The 16,739-nt window shown below is 47.7% G+C and overlaps 1 protein-coding gene across 4 annotated transcripts in view; it reads left to right on the plus strand.

Moving 5' to 3' along the window:
* The first annotated feature begins 5,395 nt into the window (after positions 1 to 5,395).
* Positions 5,396 to 16,739, plus strand: part of LOC116501442 (DDB1- and CUL4-associated factor 12-like) — a 109,560-nt gene continuing 98,216 nt past the window's right edge. For 3 of the 4 annotated variants that reach the window (XM_032207013.1, XM_032207014.1, XM_032207017.1), the window contains exons 1-2: positions 5,396 to 5,639; positions 8,627 to 8,881. In XM_032207013.1, the coding sequence (XP_032062904.1) occupies positions 5,562 to 5,639; positions 8,627 to 8,881 (333 nt within the window). In that variant the 5' untranslated portion in view covers positions 5,396 to 5,561. The remainder of the gene's footprint in view (positions 5,640 to 8,626; positions 8,882 to 16,739) is intronic. The other variant, XM_032207016.1, reaches the window with a different exon arrangement.

Raw genomic sequence — 16,739 nt, forward strand, 5'->3', positions numbered from 1 at the left:
GCTTAATGCCTTCTTTGCCTCAGTCTTTAGCGGCAAAACCAGTTGTTCTCTGGATACCCAGTACCCTGAGCTGGTGGAAGGGGATGGGGAGCAGAATGTGACCCTCACTATCCACGAGGAAATGGTTGGCGACCTGCTACGGCACTTAGATGTACGCAAGTCGATGGGACCAGATGGGATCCACCCGAGGATACTGAGAGAACTGGTGGAGGAGCTGGCCAGGCTGCTTTCCAAAATTTATCAACAGTTCTGGGTATCGGGGGAGGTCCCAGTCAACTGGCAGCTAGCAAACATGACGCCCATCTACAAGAAGGGCAGGAGGGCAGACCCGGGGAACTATAGGCCTGTCAGTTTGACCTCAGTGCCAGGGAAGCTCATGGAGCAGATTATCTTGAGTGTCATCATGCAGCACTTACAGGGGAAGCAGGCGATCAGGCCCAGTCAGCATGGCTTTATGAAAGGCAGGTCATGCCTGATGAACCTGATCTCCTTCTATGACAAAGTGACGCGCTTAGTAGATGAGAAAATGGCCGTGGATGTAGTCTACCTTGACTTCAGCAAGGCTTTTGACACCGTCTCCCACAGCATTCTCCTCAAGAAACTGGCTGCTCTTGGCTTGGACTGGCGTACACTTCGTTGGGTTAAAAACTAGCTGGATAGCCGGGCCCAAAGAGTTGTGGTGAATGGAGTCAAATCCAGATGGAGGCCAGTCAGTAGTGGCGTTCCCCAGGGCTCAGTACTGGGGCCGGTCCTCTTTAATATCTTCATCGATGATCTGGATGAGGGGATTGAGTGCACCCTCAGTAAGTTTGCAGATGACACCAAGTTAGGTGCGTGTGTCGACCTGCTTGAGGGTAGGAAGGCTCTGCAGGAGGATCTGGATAGGCTGGACCAATGGGCTGAGGCCAACTGCATGAAGTTCAACAAGGCCAAGTGCCGGGTCCTGCACCTGGGGCGCAATAACCCCAAGCAGAGCTACAGGCTGGGAGATGAGTGGTTGGAAAGCTGCCTGGCGGAAAAGGACCTGGGAGTATTGGTTGATAGTCGTCTGAATATGAGCCAGCAGTGTGCTCAGGTGGCCAAGAAGGCCAACAGCATCCTGGCTTGCATAAGAAGCAGTGTGGCCAGCAGGTCTAGGGAAGTGATTGTCCCCCTGTACTCGGCTCTGGTGAGGCCGCACCTCGATTACTGTGTTCAGTTTTGGGCCCCTCACTACAAGAAGGACGTGGAGCTGCTCAAGCGAGTCCAGAGAAGCAACAAAGCTGGTGAGGGGTCTGGAGAACAAGTCTTATGAGGAGCGGCTGAGGGAGCTGGGGTTGTTTAGTCTGGAGAAGAGGAGGCTCAGGGGTGACCTTATCGCTCTCTATAAGTACATTAAAGGAGGCTGTAGCGAGGTGGGGGTTAGTCTATTCTCCCACGTGCCTGGTGACAGGACGAGGGGGAACGGGCTAAAGTTACACCAGAGGAGTTTTAGGTTAGATATTAGGAAGAACTTCTTTACCGAGAGGGTTGTTAGACATTGGAACAGGCTGCCCAGGGAAGTGGTTGAGTCACCATCCCTGGATGTCTTTAAAAGACGTTTAGATGTTGAACTTAGTGATATGGTTTAGTGGAGAACTTGTTAGTGTTAGGTCAGAGGTTGGACTCGATGATCTTGAGGTCTCTTCCAACCTAGACAATTCTGTGATTCTGGGATTTGATGATGAAATTGGGCATTCAACTAGTAAATTGTTAGACTAGAATAACAGTGTTATTAATGGGGTGCTCTCAGGCCCTGAGAGCAATGATACATTCACCTCTGACTGGAAAGACCCTGAAATGGGGGTGGAAGCAACAACACAAATGGATGGTTTTACCTCAGGGGTTTACAGGGCCATCAATTTATTTGGGCAAGTTCTAGAACAGATTTTGAAGCAATTCCAACCTCCCGAGGAGGTATTACTGTTACAATATGTGGATTCTGGGAAAGCAGGGCTTGGGAGTGTGAGAAACACTCCGTAGCCAACAACTTAGGCTCAGGGGAGGATCTCAGTGAAGTAGTAATTTATTCACGACTGCAATGGCAGACACCCCACAAGCAGGAGAGTGTGCCTACTGGTTCCAAAACACAGTTTATATACTTTTTGATGACAAGACCCTCCCCTGTTTCCCACTGAGTGGTTAATCCAGGTTCACAATCGATCTGATGCTTCAAAGACCATGCATGGCCTGCAGTTCCTGGCCTGTTAAATTTCAAATTTCTTTTGACTTTTTTTTTTAACTGTTTAAAGTGGTAAGGTTTCTTCACTTTACTCACTTGAATTACCACCGTGATTTTCACCTAATTGTTCTAAGGAATCTGTTTACCTGCATTTTACAAGGTTGTCTGTTAAGCTTTCTAATCACTGCAAGCATATCTCAATACCACATTCCTTCCCTCTAAACAATGTAACTGCAAAAACATTTCTATTCCCACAGGAGTATTGAAAAATAACTTACATTATTGTTATATATGGAGTAATAATTTGTGTCAAGAAGATGGTTGATATTAATAAAGAAGGGGGAGATGTGGGAGTGTAGCCATGGGGGTCAGCAAGCCCCATGGTTGATGATAACATCAGACTCTTAATGATGAGGCCATCAGGAATGTAAAGAGTTTAGAGGGAACAAAGAAGGGTGATTGAGGAGATGCCATGCAGTCTCAGGTTGCTTGTTCTCCAGCCATTAAGGCATGGAAGTTGCTGGGTGTTTGCTGTTGCAGGGCAAAGTTGTTTGACCAATGAAAAGTTGTTTTTGAAAAGAACTGCTGTGGGAAGAAGTGTATAAGAGGGGAGCCTGTCCTCAAGATGAAAAAAGACAACACAATATAATGAAGTTATGTCATCAGTAAAGAAGCAGAAAGAAGGAATGAAAAGGAACAGGCTGGCAGAACGGAGACGAGGACAGGAACAGGGATATTGATCGCCTCATGAAGATAGATTCGGCCAAACTCAGCAAACCGCTCAGAGAAGCTTGTACAGAAAGTCGCTGGAAATAGGCGCACTGGAGCTGGAGAGAAGCTCAAGCTGAGAGAAGCGGACCCGCGCACACAACTGCACCTTGCTGGTAAGCAGTTGTGCGTTATGGGGAATCACACGTCCTTAGGAACAAAGACTGTCCTGGTAACCTTACAGCTTATTCTCCTTATTAACAATCAGACAGTTTATGATCCTGAAATATGGGACCAATTTGAGGTCAAGGTGTGGGACTCTGCAACTAAAAATGACAAGGTTGCAGTGGGATTGCTCGGCACCTGGCGAGCAGTCTCTGAGGCCTTAAAGAGCCATGTGGGACCACAGTCAGACACTTGTGTTTTCCCAGACAGTGAGGGAGCTGCGGGCTCCTTTACTGATCCGACTGCTACGCCATCGGCCCCTCTGCTGCTACAGCCATCGAAGGCTTTTGCTGTTACGCCCCCTGGTGACCTGGACGTGCCTTTTGACCCAGGCCCTATTGGCCTTGAAAAGGAGATGGATATGTTTCCCTTCGATCCGGGAAGAGTGGGATGCATGAGGCCCAAATGCCGAGTTGCTTGAAAACTTAAAGCGAGACATATTGTTCCCACGACTAGCCCTGGAATACTCCAGTGTTTGTAATCAAGAAAATGGAGACTGTTATAAGTCATGGAAGATATGGGAGCACTTCAGCCAGGATTACCAACTCCAGCTATGCTCCCCCAGTCATGGACATTGATAGGAATAGCATGGACATTGATAGTAATAGACTTAAAGGACCTTTTCTGATTGTACATATGTATAGGCGTACTCAAGTTTAGAGGTGTGTGTGTGATACTGAGCAACCACTGTTGCACTTTTATACCCAACAATACTGCCCGGATGGCACAGTAACTAGAGCATTGCAAGGGCTTACCACCCTTGCCAGTGAATTGGCAGAAAACTCAGGAACAGACACTTCCACTACCGGATGGTTGGAATCTTGGTTTGGTAAATGGAAGGGGATGGTAATGTCCATATTTACATCCTTGATTTTTGAATGAACCTACTTGAACCTACTTGTAGAACTTGAACCTGCTAGTTTAGGAACTAGTAGGTGTGCTCATGCTTGTGGGATGCCTGCCATTGCAATCGTGAATAAATTACTACTTCACTGAGATCCTCACCTGAGCCAAGTTATTGGCTATAGAGTGTTTCTCACAATATCTAATGCTATTCTGTTTTCCCAATCCATTTTGCTGGTGTCATCTAGTTGCTCAGCTCTTTCTTACACAGTCACCTGCACCCAGTAAATGCTTTTCTGTTGAATATTTATTTAGTACTTGTCTTTCTTCCCCCTCCCGCCCCCCATACATTGGGCATTCCCAAGAAGCAGCATGTCTGGTACTTCCTGTGCTTATGTTACCAATTCTGGTGCAAAAAAAACAACATTTTTGTTCCCACAACTGAGAAGGTGGCTGGGCACTGGGACACGCTCCACGGGGAAGCGGTCATGGTGAGAGAGGGAGTTAAGAGAATCCTAGTAGACAGAATGCTGACTAATGAATACCTAGATTATTGTATTAAAAACAGATGCTGCTTAATGTCTTTGCTTACTACTGTGCAAATCAACTGAAACAAGGAGTCTTGGGGCCTCTCACAAAGGATGGTTACCGATAAAAACAGAGATCCTGTCTCAAGAACAGGCTGAGACCGACCCTGTGGTTTGGACAAGAGCCAAGAGCAGCTGAGCCTGCACAAAGGCAGGGGGTCAACTAGTGGTGATGAAGAAGAGTTATCAGCCTTCATCCCCACGACCCCCAGAGACCACCACCAGGAGACACTATGCAAGCGCTATGCAAGATGAGAGGAGTTTATGGAAATGACTTCTTGGAGCTAATTTTAATATGAAGCCAGGATAGGCCATGCATATGTATACGCATATTGGGAAACTTCATGCATATGTAACTCTTTACTGCATATAACCATGGCAAGTTGCCGCGTTGGGGTGCACACGACTTTGGTGGGACTACCCCCCGTGCTGCCCAGCGCTGAATAAACATACCTACTTTACAATCTTACTGATTGTGGAGTCCGTTTTCTGCATGTCAATATCACCGAGCCTGGTGGAGGTCATGGAGCGCTTGGAAAAGGCTCCTAGACATAGGGTTTGGGTGGTCCTGTGAGGAGCCAGACTGGGTGACCCTTGGGTCCCTTCCAGCTGGGAACACTCTGTCGGTGCACCTGTGGCCCCTCAGCAGCGGCAGAGGCCCTGCGGACTGGCACCGAGAGAGATCCGGGCCCGATGATGGGTTCTCCGGGCCGCCTCCCCTCAGCCACCGCGGGGTTGCGCCGCTCCGCCCTGACGGCGCGAGTTGCCTAGCAACCCCCAACGGGCGGGGGCAGGGAGGGAGGGAGGGAGGGTAGTGCTAGGAAACCGAGGAGCTGCCGTCAAGCGGCATCGCGGCTGTCGCAAAGACGTTGAGGCAATGTCGTAAGGCGCGGCCCGACCCGGCTCCCTCACGCTTATGCCCCTAGCCCTGGAGACCACCTGCTCCATGTGGGGCTCGGGCCGGGTTCTCAGCTTCTCTTCCTCCCCCTCATTCTACTATGGCCCGGAAAACAGTTAGCAGGAAGCGAAAAGCGGCGGCGACTGCCGCGGGGCCCGGGGGGCTCCATGGGGAACAGGTAGGCTTTGGGGGGGTGGGCGGTGTGAGAGGAGAGGGACACTGGGATTGGGGAGGTGGCCGGAGGGGCCCTGAGGGGGGGGCCGTGGTGTGAGGGTGCCCTGTTGGGGGAGACGTCATGAGGTTCTGCCCCCCCGCCCCGATCCCGTTGGGTGCCGCTGCTCGACATGTAACCACCGTGCCCGCCGCCCCCAGCTCTGCAGCCATACACTGGGCCGACCCCAAGGCTGGCTGCAGGAGACCCACGGCCCCCCTGGTCCGTCTCCAGCCCCCTCTCTTAGCTGTGACCCCAAAACGGTGTGGCTGGGGCTGGGGGGGGGGGGCGGTCTTCGCCTGTTTAAACTGTTGTTTTCCCCCCCTTCTTTTCTCCTGTATCCGTAAGCAACGACATCAGTAAACCCCTGTGGAGTGATGGGGGTATCGCTGTGGTGTTGCTTCTGTAGCAAACATTTGTTATTTCTATAAACTTTTGGAGACTGGCAAATCCAAGCTAATCTGCTATGGTATTCACTAGGGTAGCCACCTCAATTTCAGCATTCTGAATTTACAAGGGTAGTGAGGAGGTGGGGTTGCCCTTTATGTGAGGGAGCAATTAGAGTGTACCCAGCTCCACCTAGGGGAGGGTGAAGCACAAGTGGAGAGCTTGTGGGTGAGGAAGGCTAAAGCCCACCTAGAGATGAGGTTTGCAAAAGAGATAAAAGAAACCCTTCTTATTTTAAGTATGTAAACGGTAGAAGGAAGACTAGGGATGATGTGGGTCCCTTGCTGAATGAGGGGAGTGTCCTGGTAATGGGAGACATTGAGAAAGCAGAGATACTGAGTGCTTTCTTTGCCTCAGTCTTTGTTTCAAGGACCCCCCCCCCCCCCGGGACTCCTCGACCCTGGAGGAAGGAGAAAGAGTCTGGGAAGTGGAGATCTCCCCCCTTGTTGACAAGGGAGTGGTTCGGGAGCGTCTGAGTGGGCTCAACGCACACAAATCCATGGGTCCCGATGGGATGCATCCACGTGTGCTGAGGGAGTTGGGAGAGGTGATTGCCGAATCGCTCTCTATCATCTTTGAAAGGTCCTGGAGAACAGGAGAGGTGCCTGAAGACTGGAGGATAGCCAATGTCACTCCGGTCTTCCAGAAGGGCAAGAAGGAGGATCCGGGAAACTACAGGCCAGTCAGTCTCACCTCTGTCCCTGGAAAGGTGTTGGAACAGCTTGTTCTGGATGCCATCTCCAAGCAATTGGAAGAGAAGAAGGTTATGAGGCATAGTCAGCATGGATTCACCAAGGGGAAGTTGTGCTCAACCAACCTCGTTGTCTTCTATGATGGCATCACCAGCTGGGTAGATGGGGGGAGAGCAGTGGATGTCATCTACCTTGACTTTAGCAAGGCTTTTGATACTGTCTCCCACGACATCCTGCTAGCAAAGCTGAGAAAGTGTGGGATAGAGGAGTGAACAGTGAGGTGGGTTGAGAACTGGCTGAGCTCAGAGGGTGGTGATCGGCGGCACAGAGTCCGGCTGGAGGCCTGTGACTAGCGGTGTTCCCCAGGGGTCGGTGCTGGGTCCGGTCTTGTTCAACATCTTCATCAACAACCTTGATGAGGGAATAGTGTCCGCCCTCAGCAAGTACGCCGATGACACAAAGCTGGGAGGGGTGGCTGACACGCCAGAAGGCTGTGCTGCCATTCAATGAGACCTGGACCAGCTGGAGTCAGGAAGAAACCAATTTGGTCAGGAAGAAACCAAATGAGGTTTAACAAGAGCAAGTGTAGAGTCCTGCACCTGGGAAGGAACAACCGCATCTATCAGTACAGGCTGGGGGACGACCTGCTGGAGAGGAGCTCTGAGGAGAAGGACCTGGGGGTCCTGGTGGACGACAGGTTGACCATGAGCCAGCAGTGTGCCCTGGTGGCCAAGAGGGCCAATGGCATCCTGTCGTGCATTAAAAGGGAGTGTGGCCAGCAGGTCAAGGGAGGTGATCCTCCCCCTCTACTCTGCCCTGGGCAGGCCTCACCTGGGGTACTGTGTCCAGTTCTGGGCTCCCCGGTACAAGAAAGACAGGGATCTCGTGGAAAGAGTCCAGCGGAGGGCCACAAAGATGATACGGGGCCTGGAGCATCTTCCTTATGAGGAAAGGCTGAGAGACCTGGGTCTGTTCAGCCTGGAGAAAAGAAGACTGAGAGGGGATCTCATCAATGTGTATAAATACCTGAGGTGTGGGAGACAGAGGGATTTGGCCAACCTCTTCTCAGTGGTTTGTGGGGCCAGGACAAGGAGTAATGGTCACAAGATAGAGCACAGGAAGTTCCGCATCAACATGCGAGAGACCTTCTTCACAGTGAGGGTGATGGAGCACTGGAACAGGCTGCCCAGGGAGGTTGTGGAGTCTCCTTCTCTGGAGATATTCAAGGCCCGTCTGGATGCCTACTTGGGCAGCCTGCTCTAAGGAACCTGCTTTGGCAGAGGGATTGGACTTGATGATCTTTGAGGACCTGTCGTGGTTTAACCCGGCCGGCAGCTAAACACCACGCAGCCGTTAGCTCACCCTCCCCGCTCCCTCTCTGGGACGGGGGAGAGAAATGGAAAGTGAAGCCCGTGAGTTGAGATAAAGACAGTTTAATAAGACAGGAAAATAATAACAAAATAATAATAATAATAATAACAATAATGATGATACAATGGTGATAATAGGAAAGTAATAATAATATGTACAAACAAGTGATGCACAATGATAATAATATGTACAAACAAGTGATGCACAAAGGCTGAGATGTCCTTGGCTTGGTGTAAGCACTGCTCTGCAACAATTAAAACATCGGGGTGTTATCAGCACTCTTCTCATCCTAAGCCAAAACACAGCATTCCACCAGCTACTAGGAAGAAAATTAATTCTGTTCTAACTGAAACCAGGACAGGACCCTTCCAACCCCTACGATTCTGTGACTCTGTGAAGGGTGCTGCTTTAAGTTCCTCTAACTTCCACGTTTATTTTTCACAGTATGGGTGGGATCACTCTGTTCACAAAAGGAAAAGGCTCCCCCTGGTGAAGCGGTCCTTGGTGTACTACCTGAAAGGTAGAGAGGTGTGGATGCAGAATGAGTCCAGCTATCACCGCTTGTTGCATGAATATGCAGCCCAGCAGCTTCCCAGTGTTCTGAAGGAGAGAGAGTTTCACCTTGGAACCCTTAATAAAGTGTTTGCTTCCCAGTGGCTGAACCACCGACAAGTGGTGTGCGGGACAAAATGCAACACAGTAAGTGCCACCTCACTTGCTCCTCTTTCCCTTGCTTGTTACTTTCTCTTCTTCCATTTGTCTATAGTCCAAGCATGTGGGCTGACAAGGAAAATGTTAGGAAGTAATTATGAGCAGAGTTAAAATGATACATGGTGAATTTTGAATTAACGTATTATTTATCTGTGGCCCATTCTCATCTGAAAGCATGGTTCTGCACATACATGTACATGTATGGCTGTGAACCAGACCGTAAGGCTTGTGCCTGTGCTCAGCATCTCTCTAATCTGCACAGGGCAATTGACTTTTTTGGGGGATGGAGTGCAACGGGGGGTTGAATCTTTCCTCTTGCCATGCAAACAGGGAGTTAGTGACTGTCCCTATGATTTCTAAATGATAAATATAATGTCGGACAGAATTTGCTCATAAGATGTTTTTTTCTTATTCATCATCCTCTATTTTGGTTTTACGTGTTGTTCTGTCCTGATGTTTAGGTAACTTACCTTGTTCACATAGTTTTATATGTTTTAACGAATGCTGAAATGGCAGGCTCTGAAACTGATTTTTGGATTTGAGAAGTTATAGGGGAATATAAAAATGGTGTCTCGTGATTAATAACTGGAGATCATACAAACCGGTAAATCTTTTCTCCTGGAGTTAGTGGTCTGGCCTCATTGGCTAAGGCTGCAATTTCACGTATTTATTTCTGATTAAATTAGTGTGGAATCCAGAATTTATTCTCTGCAGGTTGGTTAGTTCTGCTGAAATGAATCAAGTGTTTAAGAAATGTATAGATCCAGCATCTTATAATCCTCAAAGCGTATGAGTTGATGGGATTGTCTCTTTGCTTTCATGACTTCTGAGCAGAAGCTGCACTCTGTGGTCTGACTTGCAAGGGACAGAGATTTTTTTTTTGTTTTGTTTTGGATGTTCTATAATTATTTATAGTTGCACAGCAGGAGTGTTTTGTGCAGCAGCACTAAAAAGCAAGGCCTAGTTGTATAAACAGCCTTATGTGGTGGTTTTACTCAGGTGGGCAGCCGAGCTCCACCACAACCGCTCTCTCACTCCCCCTCTCCTCAAAGAGGAAGGGGGAGAAAATACAACACAGAGAACTCGAGGTTTGAGATAAGAAAGGTTTAATTAAAGGGAAAGGGAATGGGAGGAAAAAACAGAGACAAAAGAAGCAATCAGTCCGCGCAGAAGCACAGAGAGAGGAAAAATTATTCTCTACTTCCCATCAGCGAGCGGTGTTCGGCCACGTCCTGGGAAGCAGGGCCTCAAACGCGTAGTGGTTGTTCAGGAGGAACAGCCCCGTCCCCCACGAGAGCCCCCCCTTTTATTGCTGAGTGTGACATCAGGTGTTATGGAATATCCCTTTGGTTGGTTTAGGTCAGCTGCCCCAGCAATGTCCCCTCCCCATCACTTGCCCACCCCCAGCCTGCTGGCTCTTGGGGGCTTGAAAGGAGTCCTGATGCTGTGCCAGCACTATGCAGCAATAGACACAACACTGGAGTGATATCAGTGCTGTTCCAGCTACGAGTGCAGAGTACAGCACTGTGTGGGCTGCTGCAGGGAAAAGGTGACTCCAGCTCAGACAGACCCAACACACCTTATAACAGGAATAAGCCCGAAGTAGAATCTCTCTGCCTTCTTTCTCCACATGTGGTCGTCACCTCAGCTGGTCAGCAGCCAGCACCCTTCATGGAACAGCTTCCAGGGGACAAACACCTGCTGAAACACCAGCTCTCAAAATCTCGTTTGCCCTAACGAGATCATTGCAGGCTTTGTAGCACCACAACACTTTTGCTGTGTTCTGTAACTTGCTTAGTTCCACAGCAGCTGCAGCAAAGATAAATGGGCAAGTGTGTTGTGAACGCAACCTTGCAGAAATTGTTGGTGACCAAATAATCACGGAACTGAAGAGGGATTCAAGCACGTTGTCGTTAGCTCTGCAAATGCTGCAGGGAGGTATGTGCTTCTGCAGCTAGGCTTATGTTACAGATGGATGTTGCCTTTTGTTAGGCAAAATGTACTGATGGCAAAAATCAACTTCATGGTGAAAAATATATTAAATAGGAATAGTGTAGTAGCTCTAGCTCACTTGCTTTGCGCTCATGTTTAAGTAGAGCATTAAACAACACTTCAAGTACAAGAGTTTCTCTCTCATCTCCTGAGTAAGCAACCTAATAAAGATGAATTCTTTTGCCTAATCTCCTGCAGTGAAGCTGTGGCATTTAAGCTGGGAGTGAATCTAAAACAACTTGTCTAACTTTAATGGAGCTGCACTGGTGTTGCATGTAATGCAACAGAAAAACATAAACCAAAGCAGTTGTTTTAATCAAAGCTTAAGCGTGGCATGGGGAACTTTGAGCAGTTCATTTATAAATTGCCTTTGGCTATGCTGTGCCAGAGGTATTCACTGTTATAAATGACTGAGTCCCAAATAGGGTTACAATCAAAGTTTACAATTTATTAAAGGAATAGAGGTAAGCAAACAGCGCTGGGTGCGCCGGGAGTCTCTGCTCCACCAAGACACGCACCTCACCCCCGCCAGAGTCCCCTTTTTTATAGCTTGGTTGTTCTGGGTGTACGTGGCATATCCTGGTATGTCCTGCGGTTGCACGTACTGTTGCTAGGGGGTCATCTCGGAGCTCTTGGTGGTCGTGAGGATGAAGGCCGTAGTCTTCCTCTGCGTTGCGGGTTTGCGATCTTGCTGAGCAAGCACTATACGTGTTCTTATCAGGATGGGCAGCTGGAGACTTTCCAGCTATACAGGGTTGTCACAGCCCCCACAAGCTTCCCCACTGGTTAGATTAACAAACTTATTATACAATAATTATTACATTCACTGTTTTTAATAACAAAACAAAAATATGCTCTTGTCATAAGAGGAGGAGCTTTGCTTTTTTAGTCACCTCACAGTACTGGTCATCATAAACGTTGAAGAGAATATGGAGCTCTCAGTCAGTAGTTCACTTTTAATGAGTGTTATAGCTTGTTTCATTATTTTGGGCAACTTTCTATCCGAAAACATGGGGGTGGGCAAGCCCCGTGGTTGAGATAACATTAGACTCTTAACGATGAGGTCATCAGGAATATAAGAGTTTAGAGGGAACAAAGAAGGGTGATTAAGGAGATGCCATGCAGTCTCAGGTTGCTTGTTCTCCAACTGTTAAGGCATGGAAGTTTCTGGGTGTTTACTGTTGTTGTTACATTCAAAGTTGTTTGACCAATGAAAAGTTGTTTTGAAAAGAACTGCTGTGGAGAGAAGGGTATAAGAGGGGAGCCTGCCCTCAAGATAAAAAAAAAAAAAGGCAACACGATATAATGAAGTTATGTCATCAATAAAGAAGCAGAAAGAAGGAATGAAAAGGAACAGGCTAGCAGAATGGAGACCAGGATGGGAACAGGCACTTTGATCGCCTCATGAAGATAGGTTCGGCCAGACTCAGCAAACTGCTCAAAGAAGCTCATACTGAAAGTCGCTGGAAACAGGTGCACTGGAGCTGGGAAGAAGCTCGAGCTGAGAGAAGCAAACCCACGCACACAACTGCCCCTCGCTGGTAAGCAGTTGTGCATTATGGGGATTAGGAACAAAGACTGTCCTGGTAACCTTACAGCTTATTCTCCTTATTAACAATCAGACAGTTTATGATCCTGAAATATGGGACCAAATTGAGGTCAAGGTGTGGGACTCTGCAACTAAAAATGACAAGGTTGCAGCGGGATTGCTCGGCACCTGGCGAGCAGTCTCTGAGGCCTTAAAGAGCCATGTGGGACCACAGTCAGAAACGTGTGGTTTGCCAGACAGTGAGGGAGCTGTGGGCTTGTCCACCGATCCTTCTGCTACACCATCGGCCCCTCTACTGCTACTGCCATCGAAGGCTTTCGCTGTTACACCCCTTGGTGACCTGGACGTGCTTTTTGACCCAGGCCCTATTGGCCTTGAAAAGGAGATGGATTTTCTTCGATTCGGGAAGAGTGGGATACATAAGGCCCAAAGACCGAGTTGCTTGACAACTTAAAGCAAGACATATTGTTCAAAAGGAATGGAAGATGGAGACTTTTAAGTCATGGAATTTAAAGGCTTGTTTGTTACCTTTCCTGATTGTACGTATGTATAGGCATACTTGGGTTTAGTATGTAAAAGCAGTGTTCTATATATTTGGAATGTTTGATGTTTGTGTGTGTGTGTTGGTAGAGCATAGACTCCCCGCACACCCAGCGCTGTTTACTTGCCTTTTATACCTTTTATAAATATTACTAGATTCAGATTGAGTTGAGACTTCATTTGTAACATAATGGTAATAGTAATACTACTAATAATGCGTACAAAACAAGTGATGCACAATGCAATTGCTCGCCACCCGCTGACCGATGCCCAGCTTAACCCTGAGCAGTCCAGCCCTCCTCCCCCAGCTAGGCACCCCTATATATTGTTTAGCATGACATCAGATGGTATGGAATACCCCTTTGGCCAGTTTGGTCAGCTGCTCTGGGTCTGTCCCCTCCCAACTATTGCTGCACCCATAGCCTGCCCGCTGGCAGGACAGAGCAAGAAGCTGAAACGTCCTCAGCTTGGTGTAAGCACTACTCTGCAACAATTAAAACATCAGCATGTTATAAGCACTCTTCTCATCCTAAGCCAAAACATAGCACCCTACCAGCTACTAGGAAGAAAATTAACTCTGTCCTAACTGAAACCAGGACAGGAAGTACCAGACATACTGCTACTTGGGAATACCCAATATATGGGGGGGGGGAAGGGGGAGAAAGACAAGTACCAAATTGGTATTCAACAGAAAAATGTTTCCTGGATGTATGTGAACATGTAAGAAAGAGGTGTTTTTTTTCTAGAGATGTTACATTGTTTAGAGTTACATTGTTTAGCGGGAAGGGATGTGGTATTGAGATATGCTTGCAGTGATGACAAAGCTTAACAGACAACCTTGTAAAATGCAGACAACCAGACTCCCTAGTGCAAATTAGGTGAAATTCATGGTATCAAGTCAAGCCAGATAAGGGAAGAAACATTACCACCTCGCAGATTAAAAAAGTCAAAAGAAATGTAAAAAATAACAGGCTGGTAACTGAAAGCCATGTATTATCTGTGAAACATCAGATAGGTTGTGAACCTGGGCTACCCAGTCAATGGGGAAACGGGAGGGTCCCGGCCGTCAAGAAATAAAGTATATAAACTGTACTATGTGACTAGTAGGTGCGCTTCTGCTTGTGGGATGCCCGCCATTACAATCGCGAATAAAAATGCAACTTCACTGAGATCCTCGCCTGAGCCTAAGTTATCGGCTACAGAGTGTTTCTCACAATTTGGGGGCTCCTCCGGGATCCTGTCACCTACTGGGGAGCCCCACTGCCGCAGCAACAGGAAGGCATGCCCTGCTGATTTCAGCGGTCCTGTGCATCAACGGTGGTGGTTCTGCAGAGAGCTGATAGAGGGCCTGAGACTGATTAAAGAGGCAGTATCCATTAAGTAGTGGGGAAGGGAAGAAGGTAGGCACTTCGGGTTTAAGAATTGATCCGGTAACTCTGTGCACAGACCAAGGTAAGAAATACTAAGTATTGCCTTTACCCAACCGGACGGTATCTTACGAATCAGTCGTCTTCGTCCAGAGTCCAACCGGACGGTATCCACAAGCGTCTTCGTCTGGGATCGAACCAGACGGTATCCAAACGACTGTCGTCTTCGTCTGGTTCGATCCCGGACACCGGAACCCAACCAGACGGTATCCAAACGACCCTGTCGTCTTCGTCCGGATCTTCGCGCGCAGAATTACGGGCACAAAAACACAGCCGGCAAGGGAGCTCAAAAAAATCAAAATTCTTTGCTTACCTTTATTCAGGTTCAGGATGGCATTAGTCCCGATCTGACTCAAACAGGAGCCACCAAATGGTGGGGCGCCCCTCCTAGATTAAATCAGAATTCAGGAACTATAGCCATCCCGGACAAGCCCCCAAATTGTTATAAATGGCTCAGGATTCAAATTAGAATTAAATGAAAAATAGGATTTATTAAAGGATATAAAGGAATAGAGGTAAGCAAACAGCGCTGGGTGCACCGGGAGTCTCCGCTCCACCAGGATGCACACCAATTACATCAAGCAACTGATTTTTATGCTCCTAGACTAATACATATTCATTACTACTTCTAAAAAAAATAGATTATTAAAATTAGCTTCCGGGGTGCAGTCCCTCCTACTGGAGCATGCGCAGTCTCCTCTGGGGTCTCTTCTGGGGGTCTCTAGGGGTCTTCCATGCTGAAGGCTCGCAGTCTTCCTCTTCCCCTTTGTACTTACTGGGCACCATCCCAAGTTTACGGAACACCTTCTTCAAAACACCTTCTTCAAATCTTGTCTCCCAGCCGCCCTTCAGCTTCTTTCTCGGCCCCCCCCAACCAGATACCAAAGATCCACATAGTATCCCATAACAGTCACCAGTTGTTATCAGTTGTTCTGAAACTCCCAGACACACGGGTAATTAAAACATTCTTCCCCAGCCATTCACAGACACATCTATAGCAGTGTTAGAAATAGAAGTCCGGAATAACAAAAGCAAACAGGTTCATAAATTTAAGAAGTGATAAATTGGCTAGAATGAGGAATGAGGGGGAGACTGGGACACACTGCAGCTGTGGTTCAAGCATTGAATTGCCAGTGCAGGGCCCAGAGGCAGACAGGATTCAAACAATTCAAACAGAATTGTTCTTTATGGACACGAATTGTTAAAACATTCCTCACAGGGGTTTTGGTGAGACTCTGTGATTTGTGATTGAGACGTACTTTTGTACGAAGCGAGTGTGGAGTCCTGATCCACGGTTCCGTAGCTCCATGAGGGGCGCGGCCGGAGACGGATGAAGCGTGAGATAAGGGAGAGAAAGGAAGAGACTTGGGAAATTTGGTGTACGGTAATCCTTGCCCAGGGAAGTGCTTGGAAGTACACCAGGGAATCTGGTAAACTAATAGGTGTGCTGTACCCTTTGTACTGTGATGTGCTTGGCAGTACACCCCCATTTTCCAGAATCAGAATGTTAGTGTGTGGTACACTGCAGGAGGGAAAATTCTGTAGCAGCACACCTACAAGGGCTAGGAAAAATGGGAAATATGGGTTCCAGGGGACAGGGAGATATCCCTGGGGGAGTGCCTACTAACAGTCCTATAGGAAGGATGCTGAGAAATTGGAAGAATAACCCCAAAATTAGAGGAGATGATAAAAGAAGAAAATAGTTAAATATTGTGTATCAGTCTGGACAAGAGAGCCAATTAAGGAAACAGCAGTATTTTGGCTAAAATACTGGTCTGATGAAAATTCAGGCTTTAAATTTGTGTAAACAATAAGATTCCTTTTTGGCCTTACCAAATAGTAACAATACTAATACTAACTGTTTATCCTCTTAGGTGAACTCCCCCCCTCCCTACAGCAGAGAGCTTAGGAGTTTTAAGAAGGAGATGAAGTCTTTAATTGAGGACCCCATAAGGCTAACTGAACTATTACACCAATTCCTAGGGCCTAACTGTTGCAGGAAGAATGGCCGAAAACATGACAGACACTAGTATGGTCAGATCATGCTCCATTTTATTGCCCGAATAGCCTAACTTTTATAGTGAACTAAACAGAGGCGGATAGTGTCTCACACAAGATTATTGGTCAAAACCACTCAGACAAACAACTATAAGAAAACAACCCCACCTGCAAGAAGACAACCCCCTTGTGATTAGCAGTCACATAGACCTTGTCCTTGAAGCCAGCTGCTGGTAACAATATTTTTCTAAATTCCTCAATTGGGCGATGTGGGAACGCTGTCATGGGAACTTCTCATAGTTGCCCTGGTAGCTTGGTTTGCTCAGCTGCAGCAAGCTGT

Source organism: Aythya fuligula, chromosome W (assembly GCF_009819795.1).
Source record: "Aythya fuligula isolate bAytFul2 chromosome W, bAytFul2.pri, whole genome shotgun sequence".
In the NCBI taxonomy this organism is placed as follows: domain Eukaryota; kingdom Metazoa; phylum Chordata; class Aves; order Anseriformes; family Anatidae; genus Aythya; species Aythya fuligula.